We start from the raw sequence: 18043 nt of genomic DNA, 5'->3' as shown, positions 1-18043 counted from the left end.
TGTTGCTATTCAGGAAGTGGCCCAGGAGGGATCTTCCCTAATTTCTTCTCAGCATTTTTGGTTTACAGTTAACAGAGCATGCTTGAGTCTATTAAGATTTTGTTTGTACCTGAACACGGAATAAAGAAACTGCTTTGAATGTTTATACATTTTGTTCTTGGTTTCCCGTGTCTGATATAAGCACTCTTTCAGCATGATTTTTTAGCTAACTGTTGTGTCCAGCTAATTGTCATGCCATATAGCATATGATAGGTCGTGGTGGCCTAGTGGTTAAAAGGCTGGCCATCAACTGGAAGGTTGGCAGTTCGAGACCCCATGTGATAGAGTGAGGTTCCTCTCTTGTTCCAGCTCCTGCCAAGGTAGCAGTTCAAAAGCATGCAAATGCAAGTAGATAAATAGGTACCACTTCAGTGGAAGGTAACAGTGTTCCATGCACCTTTGCGTATAGCCACGCTACCCACATAATCATGGAAGTGTCTTCAGACAATGCTGGCTCCCTCAGCTAGGAAACAAAGATGAGCACCACTACCTTGAGTCGGACACAACTGGGAAGAGAAACCTTTACTTTTATAGCATATCATGGGGTACTTTGTCAGATGTTTTGCTGAAATCAAGTTATACTTAAACCTAGAGCATTCCCACAATATAAACAAGAACTGTCCAACAACAACAAAACAAGTCTGGTTATTGTCAAAATCTTTGCTGGCTTGTGGTAATATAACCGTTGTTTTCAAAATGGTTATAGATTTGTAATATTTATAATCTTTGTAATTTGCTTTAGTATTATTCCGTGTATTATTACCAGATTAGGTGATCTGTGGTCCCTGGATCCTTATTATTTTCATATCTAAAAATAAAGAAAACAGCTTTCTCCAGTTGTGTGGCATATGTTATTAGCAAATGTGCTTGTTTGTTTTAAACATTTATATAGTCACTTATATAACTCTGTGTGGCCCTCAGTAAAATTATTTTTAAAACGGTAAAACAAACTCAAAGCATAAAAAATATTTTAAAAAGTAAAAACAAAACCGGGCTCCAATCCATACAAACATATCTTTATCTAATCCCCTAATGCTTTTTTTTTGGGGGGGGGGGAGAATCAGGTCTTTAAGGTTTTACAGAAAGTTAAAGGGATAAAGGCCTGCTGAATTTTAGGCTGCCAAGGAAATGGCACACTTCCTATTCCCATTGGCACTTCCATTCGGGTTCTCTAGCAATTCATATCCTAGGATGTAATTCATCTGACTTTAAAGATTTAATCTAAATCCTTAAACTAACTGAAAATAAGGAGTCTTTCTGTTACCTGTGTTACTTATTTAAAGTTCTTCATTAAGTAGCCAGTTCTTTCCGTCTCTGTGGACTGGTGGCAGCGGGGAGGGGGAGGGGATGGTTTTGCGTCTGTACCCGCCACTTGCATAAATGGAGCTTTGCCGGTTCACCCACTGCTTACACGGCTTGGTAATAGCCTAGGGTTAGGGATCCCTGAACTAGTATACTGAGTTTTTCCTCCTAATTCACTTTAATCTGTTCATAATTTGGAAATCTTTCTGATGTTCATAGCATCCTCTGCCAGTCTTAGCTCCTTCTGGGCTAGAAATTTCCTGACACCACATCTTCGCTTCCTGTAAACTCTTCCTTGAAAAGATGGCTTTCTTACAATCTCTTAAATACGTCCTCATTGCTTTGAAATCTCCATTAATGTTCTTGCACATTTTACTGAGTATCATTTTGTTATCCTCCATTTCTTTCCAATTTTCTTTTTAGTCTTAGGCTTGTACAGTTGCTTGGAAGAATGTCTCAGTAATATGTACATGTACATTTCCTGATTATATATCTAAATGTTCAGCAAGATGTGTTCAGTTGTACTAAACTAGCTTGTGAGGTGTCCATTTTGAATATTTTGCATGGCCTTATTTTATTGCTCACCTATTGAAGGCAACTTTTCCTATTTGTCATGGAATTCTACACATCATACTCAAAATCTCTGCTTTTGAAGTCAGAAATATTGGTTCCATTTTATTCAGGTTTAGTTTTCATTAAATCAAGAATGCCAACATTTCGCCAGGTTTTTGCTACTTCTACTTCCTCAATTACAATTTCCTTCTTGGTTAATATAAAGTCAGGCACTCCTAATGTTTTTGGTTTCGCTAAATGGCAGAACTTATCCAAATTGTACGATATCTGATCAAATCTCTAGCCAGAACACTTTCTAAAATACTAACACATAAGGCCTGCTAACTAGGAATTACCTCCTTTCAAGACATGTGGTAAAAAATACTTATACAATATGTTAACACACTGCCTACCTTTGGAAATTGAGATGTGGACTACTTCTACAAATATTGTCAGATTAGAACTACAGTTTTGAGAAATAATCTAACATGCCTGTATTTGTAAAACTACTTCTCGTTAGTACAAGGAACTACAAAAAGGTAAAATCAGCATTGCTTCCAATTATATTGTTCAATTACTATATAGACTTGGAGGAATATAATGGTATACGCATATGTAAAAATTGTAGGCCAAAAAAGAGAGAGGAGCTTAAACAATCTAAGGCAGAATCATCAGTGGACTGATTGTCATCAGCAGAAAAGTGGAATAAAGCAAGAAATAAATCAACACATGTTAAGGGCTGGAATCTTGATAAGATTAATTTGATATATGTTGAAATCTAATCGCATTCCATATTTATTCAGGTTGAATCTGTGTAATCAAGAATGTTTTCTGGTCATCTATAGAACATAAACTTTTATTTGATTTCTTTGTACTATAATTTCCTTAACAAAAATTTTGTTTCTAAGCTGGCAAAGAGATATATTCAAAGGCTAATGGACTACAATAACCAAAAGTTCTCTCTAGTTAACTAGCTGATGCATCTAGATGAAGAAGAAATGAGGCAAGGCTGGATGCAGTGTAGAAAGAGTAGTAGACAATAAAAAAGCAATCCTATAAATTGAATACCCAATCCTGTTTAGTACAAATGCTTTGCTTAGTAGTGAACAAGGTAGAATAATAATAAAATTGGAAGCGATCATTCTTGCTCAGCGCAAAATGATAGATAATAATGTACAATTCACCTGAAAGTTCAGTACCACTTTCCGAAACTCAGATCAACTTGCAATGTGTGTGTGTGTGTGTGTGTGTGTATGTGTGTGTGTGTGTGTGTTTTAACTGCACTACAGATGTTAATTTTTATTTCTATTATCAGCTGGTCTTTATTTATTTTTTTAATAAATAGAAGTATCACCACTTTTATTTTCTATATTTCCTCTTAATTCAGTTAATAAACTGAAGAGCCAATTTGGTGTAGTGGTTAAGGTATTAGGCTTGAAAGTAGGAGTCCATGAGTCCCATCTTAGCTATGAAATCATCTGGGTAACCTTGGGCCTGTCACTCTCTCTCAGCCCTAGGAAGAGGGTAATAGCAAACCACTTCTGAAATCTTGCGAAGAAAACTGCAGGGACTTTTCCTAGTAGTGGTCAGGAGCGAGAAACTGACTTGAGGACACACAGACACCTTAATTTCACTCTTAGTCCCTTATGGTTCTATTTATAGTTCATGAATATATTAAAGACAGTTTGCTTCCTCTTGGGGGGTTCCTCTTGGGATTGCTGCTCTGATTTCCAGAGGAGAAGCCATGTCCTGCATTATCATTTAAGACAGAGCCATGTTTCTGTTAATAACAAACATGAACTCAATTCTGCCTCCCCAAGATGAATCAAAGCATTTTGTGATGGCCTAGTGCAGGGGTAGGCAACCTTGGCTCTTTTATGATTCGTGGACTTCAACTCTCAGACTTCCTGAGCCAGCATGGCTCAGCTTGGAAACCTCTCCCTTTACCCTCAGCATGGCTGGCTCAGGAATTCTGGGAGTTGAAGTCCACGAGTCATAAAGAGCCAAGGTTGCCTACCCCTGGCCTAGTGTTTGCTCATGCTAACAGCAAAATATTTTGATTTAAAGATAAGGGAATAGAGCCAAGATACAATCAACGTATGTGTACCTGGTTGCTGAGCACCCTAAGGAAATAAAAATCAGGCTGACAGGTATTGGGGGCAAGACAGAAGCTACATGTGTAATGAAAGAACCTGGTAACAAAAGAAAATCACCAATGCACAGAGTTTGTGCTTCTTTATTTTAGTAGGGTCCCATCTCTTTACTTTAAACTTATTGAAGGTAGAGATTAACATAATGATATTTTTCCCCAATAAAAACAAAAGTGTTAGAATAAGTATTGAATAAGAATTGAGTAGTAAGAAAAGAATAAGTTGAGTAAGAAAAGAATAAGAATTGAAAAAGAATCAATTCATTTAAAATCAATCAAGCACAATTTGTGCTTTGAGAAGATAATTATTTTCTTGGCTCTGTCAGAAGTAAGGTCTTCATCCTGATTCATCCAAGCCAGGAATAAATATGCAACATGGTGACTCGTTGGGAAGAAGGTTACAGTTTATTGAAGAGGCAGAAAGATGGTTCTTGCAAGAAAGAGCAGAGGGAAGAAGAAGGAGCTGAGCACATGGGCAGTAGGTTTTTATACCCCCTCTAGCCTTCTCTGGCTCCAACTTTCTGATGGTTTTACATCTGCATTTGTATAGGGCTGGCTACTGCTTGGGGCAAAGAGATGAGGCCAGGGTTGGTTTTTGATTTTAAAAATCCTTTTGAGGAAAAATATATTTTTCTGCCCTTTTAATATTGCCTTCTCTGGACTAACTTCCCTCAGCTCTAACTCTCTTGGCCATCAGAAGGCTGCTACGATCTGTCTTTTTCCTTAGGTTTTAGAATTGGGATATTAGGCTTTCCCATTTGCAAGTTACTTGTTACCCTGTAGGGTTTTTTTTAATATATTTGGATTATTTTAATTTTATCTAGTTTTGGATTTCTTTTATGTGGATTTTTTTTTTTTTTGCAAATGTACTTAAAACGGGCAGCCGATATACATTTTCTAAATAAATAAATAAAGCCAGAAAGATCACATGAGCTAGTACTAGGCCAATTTAAACAGACTTTAATACAATACTGCAGATCCCTAATATTAAGCATTCCCTAAAGTAATTATGAAGGTATGCAATTTTTTCTTAATGCAGCATGTGATGAAAAAATGGGCAGAGACAGGACTTCTTTTATTGCAAAGTGAAAATATTTAAGTATTAAAGCAATCACTTTAAACCCATATAATAGCTAACGCACCCATTTTGCTCTTTTGCTTTCCCAATCCTATACCCTTCCCCAGAATGAAGCCTGCTGGGATAAGCATTGGGAGGGGTGGATTCTGAACGCTGAAAACAGGCGTGCTTTTGTTTTTGGAGGGAAAGTGCAGATAGCAGCACCTTGCTGCTCTTCAAATTGCTATATGGGAACTATCAAGACAAAACTGAACTAGAAAGGTTTTGTTTTTGTTTTTATCATTCTGAGAAAGGGCAATGACAACTCATGTTTGTCTTATTGTTAAGAAAACCACCTGGATAAGCTAATGTAGTCATCAGATTCAAGAGAATTTGTGTTTCTGAAAATTTAAACACTCCTCAGAATGAGTGCTAGTCACTCTGGCTTTCAAATTCCCACCCAGTTATGAAAGGATGATAGCCTTATTTAAAAGGCACATGTAACTTTCTGACATTTAAGTGGGGGCATTTTGTAACTAACAACCAGCAGACTAAAAACAAAAACAAATAAATAAACTAGATTTAATCAGAATACAATATGTATGATTATTCCAATTAACTTTTTTTGGTTTTCAAAATTGCACTTTGTGATAGCCTTCAGAGATAGTTTAGGTGGCTACACCTAAGAATTGGGTCTATTTGTTTTGAAGTTTTAGGAAGATTATTTGCCTTCTGATAAATTATTAACAGCAAAGCTGTATTCTGAGAATAGTCCCAGCCTTTGTGAAGAAATGACAGGACAACCATGTGTATGACTCATGCATTCTTCTCTAGTAAGACTGTTGTAAAATTTGCAAAAGGGGAACTCTAGACATTTTCCAGACAGTGAAATGTGACTTTTTGGGAGGAGCAGATAATGAATCTCTTCCTAAAGGAAAAATATTGCCTCCCTCTTGAAATGTAATTAGAAACTTAGAAACATAGAAAACCAACAGCAGTTTTCTATATGGATTGGTGTGTCAATTTCTCATGCTTTTGTTTATAATATTCTAATGAATAATAATTTGCAGTTCCCAGGATTATGCCCTTTGCATTAAACAAAGCCCACTTCAAATCCAATTCATTGGCTTGATTGTTTTTTAGTCTTCATCTATAAATGGTTACATTCAATAGCCTCTTCACTAGCAACTTTCAAATTTGTTAGACTTCAAATTTTCCAATTTTGTTTACCTAATTTGTTTGCTTGCCAGAAGAATACATTTGGGAATATATTTATCTCACTCATACTTTCTTTCTCTAGATAAATGTATAAAAATTCCCTTCTTATCCTCAATCATGGTCACTCTACCAATGGCCTGGGAGTTTGAAGGTTCTGCTCAGGATCTTATCTGTCCTTAACACTGCACTCTTTTGGACAGAGAACTTTGATGTTATTCCTAGGATGTGTTGGAGCTACTTCCCAGCTTAAGAGTTATAGTATTGAGTGCTCCTCGAGTGCACCATTGGGACTACTTTGGCCTTTATTTTCCAAATGCTCTCTCATTCCTCCTTCAAATCCTGGTATTTCTCCAGCTTCTCATACTTTTTTCTCTTGATATTACTGTTACTTGGCACTGCTCTATCATCAATGCTGTCTTCTGGTGAGTGGCTAGATAGTACAACATATGTTAGAGTGCCACCTTTGTGGGATACCTGGGTTCAACTCTTTGCTGGTACTTATCTTACGAATGAGGATCCCTGGGCAAAGGCTCACCTGCCTATCTCAAAAAAGTATGACATGAACAAAAAGTGTCATTCTAGTTCAAACGTTGACTGGATAAGAAGGTCATTGATAAATGTTGGGGAATTAGGACAATCTAATGATAAAATCTGGGACATTGCCCAGATTTTGTTTACACACACACACACACACACACACACACACACACACACACATAAGGGAGGGGAAATAAGTGTAATGTCGCTAATAAAACTTTGGCAACTATGTGCCTCTTTGTTTCAACTTGCCATTAGAGTAAGAGAGGGGTGTTGCTTTAGAATGGATTAGATGGAGAAACAAAACCTCTATGATTCCGCTGAAGACTGAGAGCTTGAAACCTTTCCAAGGACACCGTAGCAGGTATGGAGAGAAAGCAGACGGTTCACATAACAAAGTGAAATTGTTTATATGGACTACATGAGAGGTTGGAGCTTTGGTTGGAGAAATTATTGTTTAATTCTATGTCTGGGAATCTCAGAGTTAGTTTTGCTTTGACATTACCATGCAGTATATTCAATAAACTAAGATTTTTGGGAATGGAATGAACCTGGAGTTTTATTTGGATTCTTGAATTGGATATTGACATGTAGTTGGAGTTTCTCCCCCCAAAATTCTCCAAACAGACATAGAGAATATAAAGCTGCTGTGGGAGATGACAGGCTGAGCCTGAGGGAGAGGTCAAACATATCATCAGTTTCAAGTCCCTTTGCACCCACAAGAGATCTAAGTCCAGCCCACCTTGAATTCCATTGACTCTTATCTACCGCCAATTTGCTTTGACAATTAGTAATTCAGATTCTTGTAGAGAGCTTAAGCTTACAAGAAACCTTTACATTCATTTGAACTGCCTGGATTTCCTGATTTCTCATGCTTGACACAGGCTATATTTCGGCCTTCAGTTGAAAAGAATCAAAACTTCAATCAAACAAGTTAATTACTGGCTTGCAATATTTTGAAAATTAAAATAGTGGTAACATTAATTCAGATAAGGAAGACTTTACTTTTACTTTCACAATTTGGTTTTGGTTAATGAAAGGCTTACTTCCCCTGCCGTAATGCTGAATGTTATAGTTTGGAATGATTCACTTCTGTGATTCTTTCTTTTTTCTTCAACTGTACACAAGTTTTGGTTTTGTGGTGGTGGCCAAATTTGTAGATTCCATCTATGGAAATGAGGTGGGTGTACAAAATTAAAAGGTGTGTCTCATATACTGGTTTCTTAAAGCATTTCTGAAGCATCATCATATATAGTCTAGTCCAGGAGTTTTCAACCTTGGCAACTTTAAGACTTGTGGACTTCAACTCCCAGAATTCCTCAGCCAGCTGAAGAATTCTGGGTATTGAAGTCCACAAGTCTTAAAGTTGCCAAGGTTGAGAACCCCTGATCTAGTCTCTACTTACGGATTTCCCTTTGGGGAAAATATTTTTGTAAATGATATACAGAACCTTTGCAATTTTTAAAAGACACTATTATGTCTAGACTAAGAAATGCTGTTTTAATACTTCCTTAATTTGAGTGTAAGATTCCTTTTTTGTTTACCACAACTCTTATTATATTAACTATTTCCTAGACTATCATTTTTGGCACAGTTCCAGCATAGCCTTAACATCTGTGATCTTTCAACCTAATGCATATGTTTCTAAAGGCATTACTGCTTTTTCTTGAGTCTTAACAGTATATATTTTTGTATTCTGAATTACAAAGGTCTAGTTTTGAGGATTATACTCAGCTGCCCTACTAGATAATGGCACAAGCTCACCTGTACACTGCCTTGTAGTATGGTTGATATTATTATGTCTAGACTGGAAAAAATCCAAACAACCAGTAGAAGGCAGTAAAGATGGTTCTCTTTGCTGAATTTATTCATGATCTAGATTTTGCAGCCCAGATATGGTCACCATGTCAGATGAATTGGAGATGTGAAACGACTATCAGAAGATAATTAGAATTTGGATGTCTTTATTAGAGCCAAGGTGCTAGTTCCTGCAAAGAAGAGAAACTTAGTTTTCATCACAGAAACAAGATGCAGCTATCTTGTAGGTACTCTTTAGCATTATGTAAAAAAAAAAAACTAGTTATCCCTAACTGGTTTTATGAGCATTCTTATTTAGTTTGCAACCAGCTTATTTTAATAAAACATACAGTAGTTGAATAATTATGGAAATACAAATAAGAAGCTAACATTTTCAAATTGCACCCTTTATTCACACCTAAAGTGGAAGCAGAAATTCATGCTATGATTTGGTCCCTCTTTAAAATTCTAAATTATCTTAACATCTGAAGAAACTTGCTAGGACTGATTTTAAGGTAAAAATCCATGAAGCTATAGAAAATATAATTTGCTATATTACACAGAATGACTAGCAAAAGTAAAACTAGCTTCAAAATGGAAAATCTGGGAATAGAATTGAAAACAGCTGTATATTTTGACTTCAGCAGCTGGTGAAAGATGCAAAAAGAATGGGCGCATGTAAATAAATTAATATGTAAACAAGATTTTTATTCTTTTTCTTTAACCATGTCTTTCCACAGTGTATATTTTAAGTCTATTATCTGGAAGATAAGTAAATTTGACTATTGTTTTGCCATTTATTCTTGTAGTGAGAGAGACAGTCTCTTAAAAGAAGCTGAAATTTTACATCAGGCAAGATTCAGTTACATTCTACCAATTTTAGGAATTTGCAATGAACCTCAGTTTCTTGGTATTGTGACAGAATATATGCCTAATGGATCACTGAACCAACTTTTATATGAGGTAAGTGTGAACAACTGTAATAACTGTAATATTAATTTTAAAATAAGGAAGTGTTTGGGAACCAATCTCAGAAACTCATACTTGCTGGGGAATTCTGGGAATTGAAGTGCACATTTTTTTGTAATTGCTAAAGTTGAGAAATACTCAGTTAATGCTTCAGAAAGAAGAAGAGCACATGTTCTAACCAATGTTGTGTCTTAATCCAGAAAGGGGCAATTTGAGAACAAGTTTCCCATCTTCATGCATTGATATGGAGTGATAAGTGCTTTTAGAGAGCCTCTAAAAAGCTACTGAATATAGCCATTCTCCAGAACTTATACGTTTTCTTTATTAGAGTCAAAATATTGTTATAGATTGAGAATGAATATGAAATAGTTTTAGTTGTGTAATTAATTTTATTAATTTTTAATTGTGTAGTTTTAGTTATTGTGTATATAAATAAACTGTGGGCAATTGGTAAAAGATGAAGGTGCTATCTAGTTCAGGTCAATTCTTCACCAAGCGTTAAGGAACACAGGTTATCTTGACAATAGCAATAGTAATAGCACTTAGACTTCTGTATCACTCTATAGTCCTTTACAGCACTGTCTAGGCCTTTTACTTTATTTTTTTTGTAAAAGTTCTATTAATTTTTAAAAATTACAGTCTTTAATGCTTAGTAAACAACATGTTGTCTGGGTTCAAATATTTAACATTAACTTCTTCAGTATAAATCTGTTCAGTACTACACAATCCAGTATTTTTTCCCCTGATCCTCCTTTCTTCTCCATATTTTTTCCATTTTCCCTTCATTGCACCTTTGCAATTTTTGGTACTGTTAATGTATAGTGTTAGATATAAGCATCTTCATCATATTTTACTAATATCATATAAATAACAATAATATCAATTCATAAATCAATAATATCAATTCATTAATCAGTATCCTGTTTTTCGTGCTCTTGTTAAAGTTTAATTTCCATCAGTATTTGAAATATCTTTATAAATCATGATTTTCTCAATATTAATTACATTTATATATCAAAAAAGAGGGGACAATGTTATCTTAATTCTAAATCATATCTTTCATTATAACAGTGTAATTATATCTAAAAGTCTTCCGTTCTTTTAATCTTATTCAAAGAAGTATTTAAACATATAATGCCCCCTCTAAAAGGTCAAATCTTCTGTTTTTTAAATCTGATTCTCGCTTTCTTTCTTTGCCAAGTCGCTTTCTGTCCCACTAGCTCTTGAAGTTAAAAAGTCCAAGATCAGTAGGTATTTATAATCCAAGAAGGTCAGGATGATAAGTATGGCAAAATATTTTCCTTTATTACCAGCAACTGTTTTCCCAAGGTAGGAATCACCAAGCAAAGCAAAATATAGTCCATAAATCCATCACTAGATATCATTCAAAGTCCATTTTCCACTCTTAAAACAAAGGCTTGATTTCTTATATTTCGCCTCAATGTGTTTGTTTTTTTTCAAAGAGAAAATCTTAACAGTTATCTCAGTTCTCAAATTTGTTGAAACTGTAGCTTTATTTTTCTTCCACTTCAATATTGTATGTTTCTGTCCCCCAGAAGATTAAAATGCTGCTTCTGTTTACATTCAGAGGTTTTTAGCTTCTTGGGAACCTTTCCCAAGAAATTCAGTTGTAAAATAGTAAAGAAAGGATCAATATTCTCACCCAGTTCCAATCATGCTGTTTACGATGTATTAAGTAGTGCTTTCTTCTTTCTTTGGTTCTCAGCAGCTAATGGCTGGCCACGGAAATGTAGCTGGTCTTTCCCCTGCCAGTTTGGAGGGCTTTCCTTGGATCAAACAGAAAAACCATGATGAACAAGGCAACCCCTCCTCTTCATCGCCTCTTCGAGATGATTTTAGGCCCTTTTTAGAGCCCCAGCAGGGAGAAATTGGGCATGGAAGGCAGACTCCTACCTTCCTCCGTCCTGATATGTCGCGATGCAAACCAGAAGTCCCACACTGTGTAGGCATTTTACAATATCAGCATATTGCCCAAACTATTTGAGTCCTCATTTTACTGACCTCAGAAGAAGAGAGGGCTGAGTCAACCTTGAGCCAGTCAGGATCAAACTCCTGATTGTGGGTGGAATTTGCCTGCAATATTTGCTACCAAGTCTCGTAATAGTAGCCCATTACACAGCCCAGCCCATCCTGTCAATCAGTGGAAAGGTATATTGTGAACCTGTCAGCTAAAGAATTCTGACTGGTGGGGTCCAGAAAAAAGCCTTCTCTGTGTTGCCTCCTCCATCCTCCCTCCAGAAATGAGGTGGACCTTTTGCAAAGGTTTGAAAACATGGCTCGGTTGCTTTGCTTGGAGCTCACAGAGGAGCAGTCAGCTGTGGGGCTGGTTAGTGCTCTGAAAAGGGTCCCCCCACTTTTTAAAATTAACTTTTAACATCTTAACATCCTTGCCTATTTTAAATAGAAAAGATAGAAAAATGTGGGTTAGATAGCATCACAACCAGATGAATTCGTAGCTGGCTGACCAGCCATACTCAGCATGTAGTCCTCAATGGAACCACATCTACATTGAGGGGAGTGTGTAGTGGGGTGCCCCAGGGCTCTGTTCTGGCCCAGTGGTCTTCAACATCTTCATCAATGATTTGGTTGAGGGAACAGATGGGGAACTCATCAAATTTGCAGATGACACCAAGCTGGCAGGAATAGCCCACACTCCAGAAGATAGGCTTAAGATACAGAAGGATCGTGACAGACTTGAACATTTGGTGCTATATAACAAAATGAAATTCAATGGTGAGAAAAGTAAGGTTCTACATTTAGGCAAGAAAAAACATATGCACAGCTATAGTATAGGTGGTACCTTGCTCAATAGTAGTAACTGTGAGAGGGATCTTGAAGTCCTAGTGGACAATCACTTAAATATGAGCCAGCAGTGTTCTGCAGCTGCCAAAAAAGCCAACACAGTGCTAGGCTGTATTTACAGAGGGATAGAATCAAGATCACGTGAAGTGTTAATACCACTTTACAATGCCTTGGTAAGGCCACACTTGTAATACTGTATCCAGTTTTGGTCACCACGATGTAATAAAGATGTTGAGACTCTACAAAGAGTACAGAGAAGAGCAACAAAGATAATTAGGGGACTGGAAGCTAAAACATACAAGGAATGGTTGCTGAAACTGGATATGTCTAGTTTAATGAAGAGAAAGACAAGGGGGGGGGGACATGATAGCAGTGTTCCAATATCTTGGGTTGCTACAAAGAAGAGAGAGTCAAGCTATTCTCCAAAGCACCTGAAGATAAGACAAAAAGCAACAGATGGAAACTAACCAATTTCCTGACAGTTAGAACAATTAATCAGTGGAATAATAACCTGCTTCCAGAAGCTGTGAGTGCTCCAACACTGGAAGTTTTTTAAGAAGAGACTGGATAGCCATTTGTCTGAAATGGTATAGGACAGGGGTGTCAAACTGCCAGCCCGCAGGCCGAATGTGTCATGGCAAAACCACGCCCCCCCATTGCCGGCAATGGAAAAAAAGTCACAATGTATCACAATACATCACATGACATTGCGAGTTTGACACCCCTGGTATAGGGTTTCCTGCCTGAGCAGGGGATTTACTAGATGACCTTCATGGTCCCTTCCATCATCATAGTAGTAGTAATATTGTTATTGTTGTTTTGTTGTTGTTGTTGTTGTTGTTATTATTATTATTATTATTATTATTAATTTTATATACTGTTTTTACATTTTAATATTTTATCTGTACTGTACCCAGATGGGAGATGGGTAGTTTTAGAATTGGATAAATAAATACATAAGCTAGTAGATCAGCTAGTTTCAAGATGCTCTTTCGAATATTCCAGTTTGTCTCGCTATATCATCATGTGTTGTGTTCTTTCTCTTTTCTAAATAGAAAAACATCTATCCCGATATTGCTTGGTCACTCAGGTATCGCATTTTGTATGAAATCGCTTTGGGAGTAAATTATCTTCACAACCTGAGTCCTCCACTCATGCACCATGATTTGAAGACCCAGAATATTTTACTTGACAGTGAGTTCCATGTTAAGGTAAGGCTGGGCTCTTCTACAGAGAAGAAGTGGAAAAATCAGGGGTAGCAACGTTACAGTACAGAAAAAAATCTTGCACATAAGGGAGATAAGACAGATCAATGTTGAAAAGAGTCCCTTAGATGAGATGGGTGGCAAAAAAAATCAGAGAGAGAGAGAGAGAGAGAAGGGTATGTTACATAAGAGAAGGGCATTTTATATAAGAAAAGGGCATTTTACACTTGGAGTGTTCCAAGTTCTATTTTTAAAAGCTTCCTAAAATTATGCCAAGTGCTATCAAAAGTCTTTTGAAGCTGTTCTGCTGCTAAAGTTTTAAATCCTTTTAAACGAAAAAGGGAAAGCTATAATCACAACTTTATTTCAGTAAAATTTGTACCGAATACTCCCAAATTCTTTACCAATTTAAAGAATTTACCAATTTAAAAACAAATCATCTTAGTTGGCTATATATTCAAGTAGTTTATTTTTTAATGCAGTTTTCCCAGTTTTATTATTTGAGTGGATCCTTATAGTCATCTAGCCCAATCCCCTGCTCAGTGAGGTACAGGGGCACCTGCAGCAGATGGCAAGTACAACTTCATAACTTGAACCCTTGTCCCTTTTTTACATACTCATTATTAATGAGTGGAATCTACTAAACTACCCTGACAGGCAGCTTGAACCACTGTTTGAAAACCTCCTGCAAGAAGAGTCCACCATTGTTCTGGACTTTATTCCACTGCTTAACAGCTCTTAGAAGGAAATTCCTCCTAATACTCATTGTGAATCTCCTCTCTTTTAATTTTAACCTATTAATCCGAGTCCTCTCTTGAATTTCAAAAGAGATCAGTTTCCATCATATTTCCACATACCATATTTTAGAAGTTTGCAAATTATTAAATATCCTTTCAAATTTCTTATTCATTTGTGTAATTGATATACAGAAAAGCAGTATTTCTGCCTTAAAGGGGGAAGTAAAAATTGCCACTTACGGAGTAAGAACTTTTAGAAGGGTTGTGATGACTGTGATTCTAGTTTTACAACATAAAGCATGAAACTGTTTGTAAATTTGAACTCTGCTCTTCTGTGACCAAAGTATATATTTTAATGGACCTAAAAACCTTTGTCTCTCAGCTGCACATGGTGGCCTAAGCTTCTTTTCTATCTTTCAGATTGCAGATTTTGGTTTATCAAAGTGGCGCATGGTGTCCATGTCACTTTCAAAAGGGGATAAATCAATATCTGAGGGAGGGACCATCATTTACATACCACCTGAATGTTATGATGGCAGCAAAATCCGCTCAAGTGTAAAGCATGATATATACAGGTATGTTATTCTGTTACGGAGTTTTGGAACAATGTGTGCTTATTTTTTCAAAATATAAAAAAAAAACCAGCCATATCGGGCATTATAGACAGTGTATGTAAAATGCAATGAGATTAAAGCCCAAAATGTTGTATATTTTGGTGTCTCAGTCTCCACAGAACTATTTGACACTTCTCTATCGAGGTTAAAGTCAGCACATATTTTTATTAGGAAAATTTGTTTTCTTGGTGGTGTTTGTAATCAGCTATGTGTTTGGGATATATTTCCTTTCTTTTTCTATTCAATGGAAGTCAACAAATCAATGGACTTTTGCATCTAGTATTTGTGAATCAGTTTCATTAAATGTTTAAAGTGTCTCTGGAATCAATTTAAGGATGGGTTCCTATGCTAGCAATTATGCTGTCCAGTTATGGCTTGCATAATTCAAGTTTTTTCATACATATCTTCTCTCAGGCTTTGTATTATATATATGCTTGGAAAATCTAATTCATCCCTAAGTTTCAAATAACACACACACGGACATATCTTATTGTGAAATAGGATCACAAAATGTCAATTCAAACTCATTATTTCTAGCTTCTTGAAAGGAACATTTTAACCCTTTTTCAAGTTACTTAAAGCAGGTCAAGCATCTTTAATTTAGTGAAAAGCTAACCTGAAAATTTTACAGGGATATTAACTAATTAACAATGTAAGTCAAAGTATAGAGTTTACAGATTTCTTAAGGACTTTGGCTGCTCCTAGTGCTTCATGTATTTACAGTAACAATAAACAATGATACGTATCCAAAGAGCCTGAATCCAGCTATCACAATAAACTCTGGTTTACTGAAATAACTTCTGCTTTGTGTTCTCTTTCAATACAGCTTCCTGCATATTTTCAAAAACATTGCTTCCATTTCAAATTTTAAAAAGCTTTAAAAAGGTTCATCGTAAACTTTGTTCTTGAATGAAGTCAGCTTCTGATTTGAAGATGACATATCTTGTAAGGAAGGAAGTTTTGCTAAATTTATTCAAAAAGGAGCTGCATTCAATAAAAAATAAATGTGAAGTCTTCCAAACTTTCCTTTGCAGCTATATAAGAGGAGAATTAGCATGGAAACCTAAAATTTATTCTACTTAATTTCTAGTAAGTCATATATACTGATACAAGAATGCAGTTGATAAAGTTAACATTTAAATAACATTTGAAAAAGTATCCCTGTATTTGTATTAGGTGTAATAGGTCTATATGATGTATTTATTTATATACACAAATGCTGTATATATAAAGAAATTACTATTTTTTTAAGATACCAAAGGTACTTGTCCCAACTAGTGACTGAAAATATTTGAATATTAATATTCCTACTTTGCTGTTGGAGTGGGATGTAGATTTCCCACAAAACAACAATCTGGGATATTTTCATTTTACTGAAATTATTTTGTCTTGGGGGAAAAAATGAACAAATTTAAAAAATACATACTAACGTGCATTTTTGTTTGGAACAGTTATGCCATTATTATGTGGGAAGTGATGTCAAGAAAAAAACCATTCGAAGGTCAGATTTTTGTCTTTGTCTAATTCTGTTAAAGAATAGCTGAGATAGACTAACCTGTTAAGTTTAATGTAAGATTAATGTAAACAGTGTTTTTTTAAAAAGCCATTGTTTCCCCTTTGTCTTAAGCTTGCATTGTATTGTACTATTGTATTGTAGTAAAATACCATGTATTGCAGAATATTGGTAGGAAGGGGAGGTGATATATTTTGCATTTAACATTTTCAAATTAGGTTTAGATCACAATATAATATAATTTAAAATGTGAATTTACTACTTGTGCTCCAATTTGTAGAATTGGAAGAAATGCACATATATTTCTAATACATGCATGTATTGACTTTTGCAGATGTTATACATCACTTGCAAATTATGTTTAGCATGTCACGAGGGAAGCGCCCAGATGTTGGGGAAGAAACTTTGCCCCTTGATATTCCTTACCGAGAATTGATGGTGTCTTTAATGGAATCTGCTTGGGCACCTAATCCAGAGGAAAGGCCATCTTTTTCAAGTGAGTTTCTCGTTTGCTCTGTATGATAGGTAACGCAGCAACTCTGGCTACACTCTGGTGTTAGATATTTGTTGCACCTTCTGAACTACTTCTTTTCCACATCAACTACTGAAATGAGGAAAAGCCACACTTGAACATAATGTTCAAGACTATTCAATGGCTGAAAGCATCTCAAGGATTACTTGAGATTGCTTTATTTGTATATTAAAGTTATTAAGTATAATTTTCATTGACCTTTAAGCTTTATTTTACCATTATAAAAATAGGGCTACCCCATCACCACAAGTTAGCTGGATTCAATGGGTGGGTCTTCCCCATCACCACAAGATAGCTGGATTCAATGGGTAAAGATGCTTTGGAACAGGCGTAGTGTAGCACTAGTAAAGAACTTATTAAAACATATTTTATTAAAACTTGTTATACATATGTAAAAAATACATATTAAGGAATTGTGGGCCAATGCTTGATCCACAACCAATTAATTTGAAGCACCTTTTTCGTTAAAAATTGTAATCTTGTACAGGTCTGTCGACTAAGGGGAATATACACCTAATAGGTAACCCTATATTTATTTTGTGATTCAGTTGCAGTGGAAGGTTTTGAGATTATCTGTTCACTGAAAGTTGCTCAGTCAAGCAGTTCTTCCTTGTGCCCTTTAAACTCCCTGTGAGCATATGGTTACTCTTTTTTCCATTTTACAGCTGAATTTCAAAACTGAGACAGTTGCTAGAAATGGAGGAATAAAAATGGTAATTCTCCAAGCAAGTGAGCTTGAGTGAAACACTTCTTCTTGAACCATTAAAGCGATCAATACTTAGCAAATCTCATGTGGCTTCTGTGGCCTGCTTTAATTTTATGATGCATATATTATCCTTATTTGTAAAATGTTTAGTGCTTTAGGACCATCCAGATAGTAACACAACTATCCAATAATATCAGATACATTTGTACTAATCAAATATCTGGTACTATATTATTCTAGTCAATTGATATAAATATTCTAATACTTAAATTTAAACAGGGTGAATGCAGAGA

At 35.8% G+C, this 18043-nt stretch overlaps 1 protein-coding gene across 1 annotated transcript in view; it reads left to right on the top strand.

Moving 5' to 3' along the window:
- Positions 1-18043, top strand: part of RIPK2 (receptor interacting serine/threonine kinase 2) — a 37371-nt gene that overhangs the window by 4425 nt on the left and 14903 nt on the right. Inside the window, exons 2-6 of the mRNA XM_039346740.1 lie at positions 9461-9614; positions 13499-13654; positions 14806-14960; positions 16451-16500; positions 16847-17008. Of these exons, the coding sequence (XP_039202674.1) occupies positions 9461-9614; positions 13499-13654; positions 14806-14960; positions 16451-16500; positions 16847-17008 (677 nt within the window). The remainder of the gene's footprint in view (positions 1-9460; positions 9615-13498; positions 13655-14805; positions 14961-16450; positions 16501-16846; positions 17009-18043) is intronic.

This window comes from Crotalus tigris, unplaced genomic scaffold (genome assembly GCF_016545835.1).
Source record: "Crotalus tigris isolate CLP2741 ecotype Arizona unplaced genomic scaffold, ASM1654583v1 scf7180000018017.554538, whole genome shotgun sequence".
In the NCBI taxonomy this organism is placed as follows: Eukaryota; Metazoa; Chordata; class Lepidosauria; order Squamata; family Viperidae; genus Crotalus; species Crotalus tigris.
Note: the sequence above shows the minus strand (reverse complement) of the source record. Positions and strands in the feature narration are given on the sequence as shown.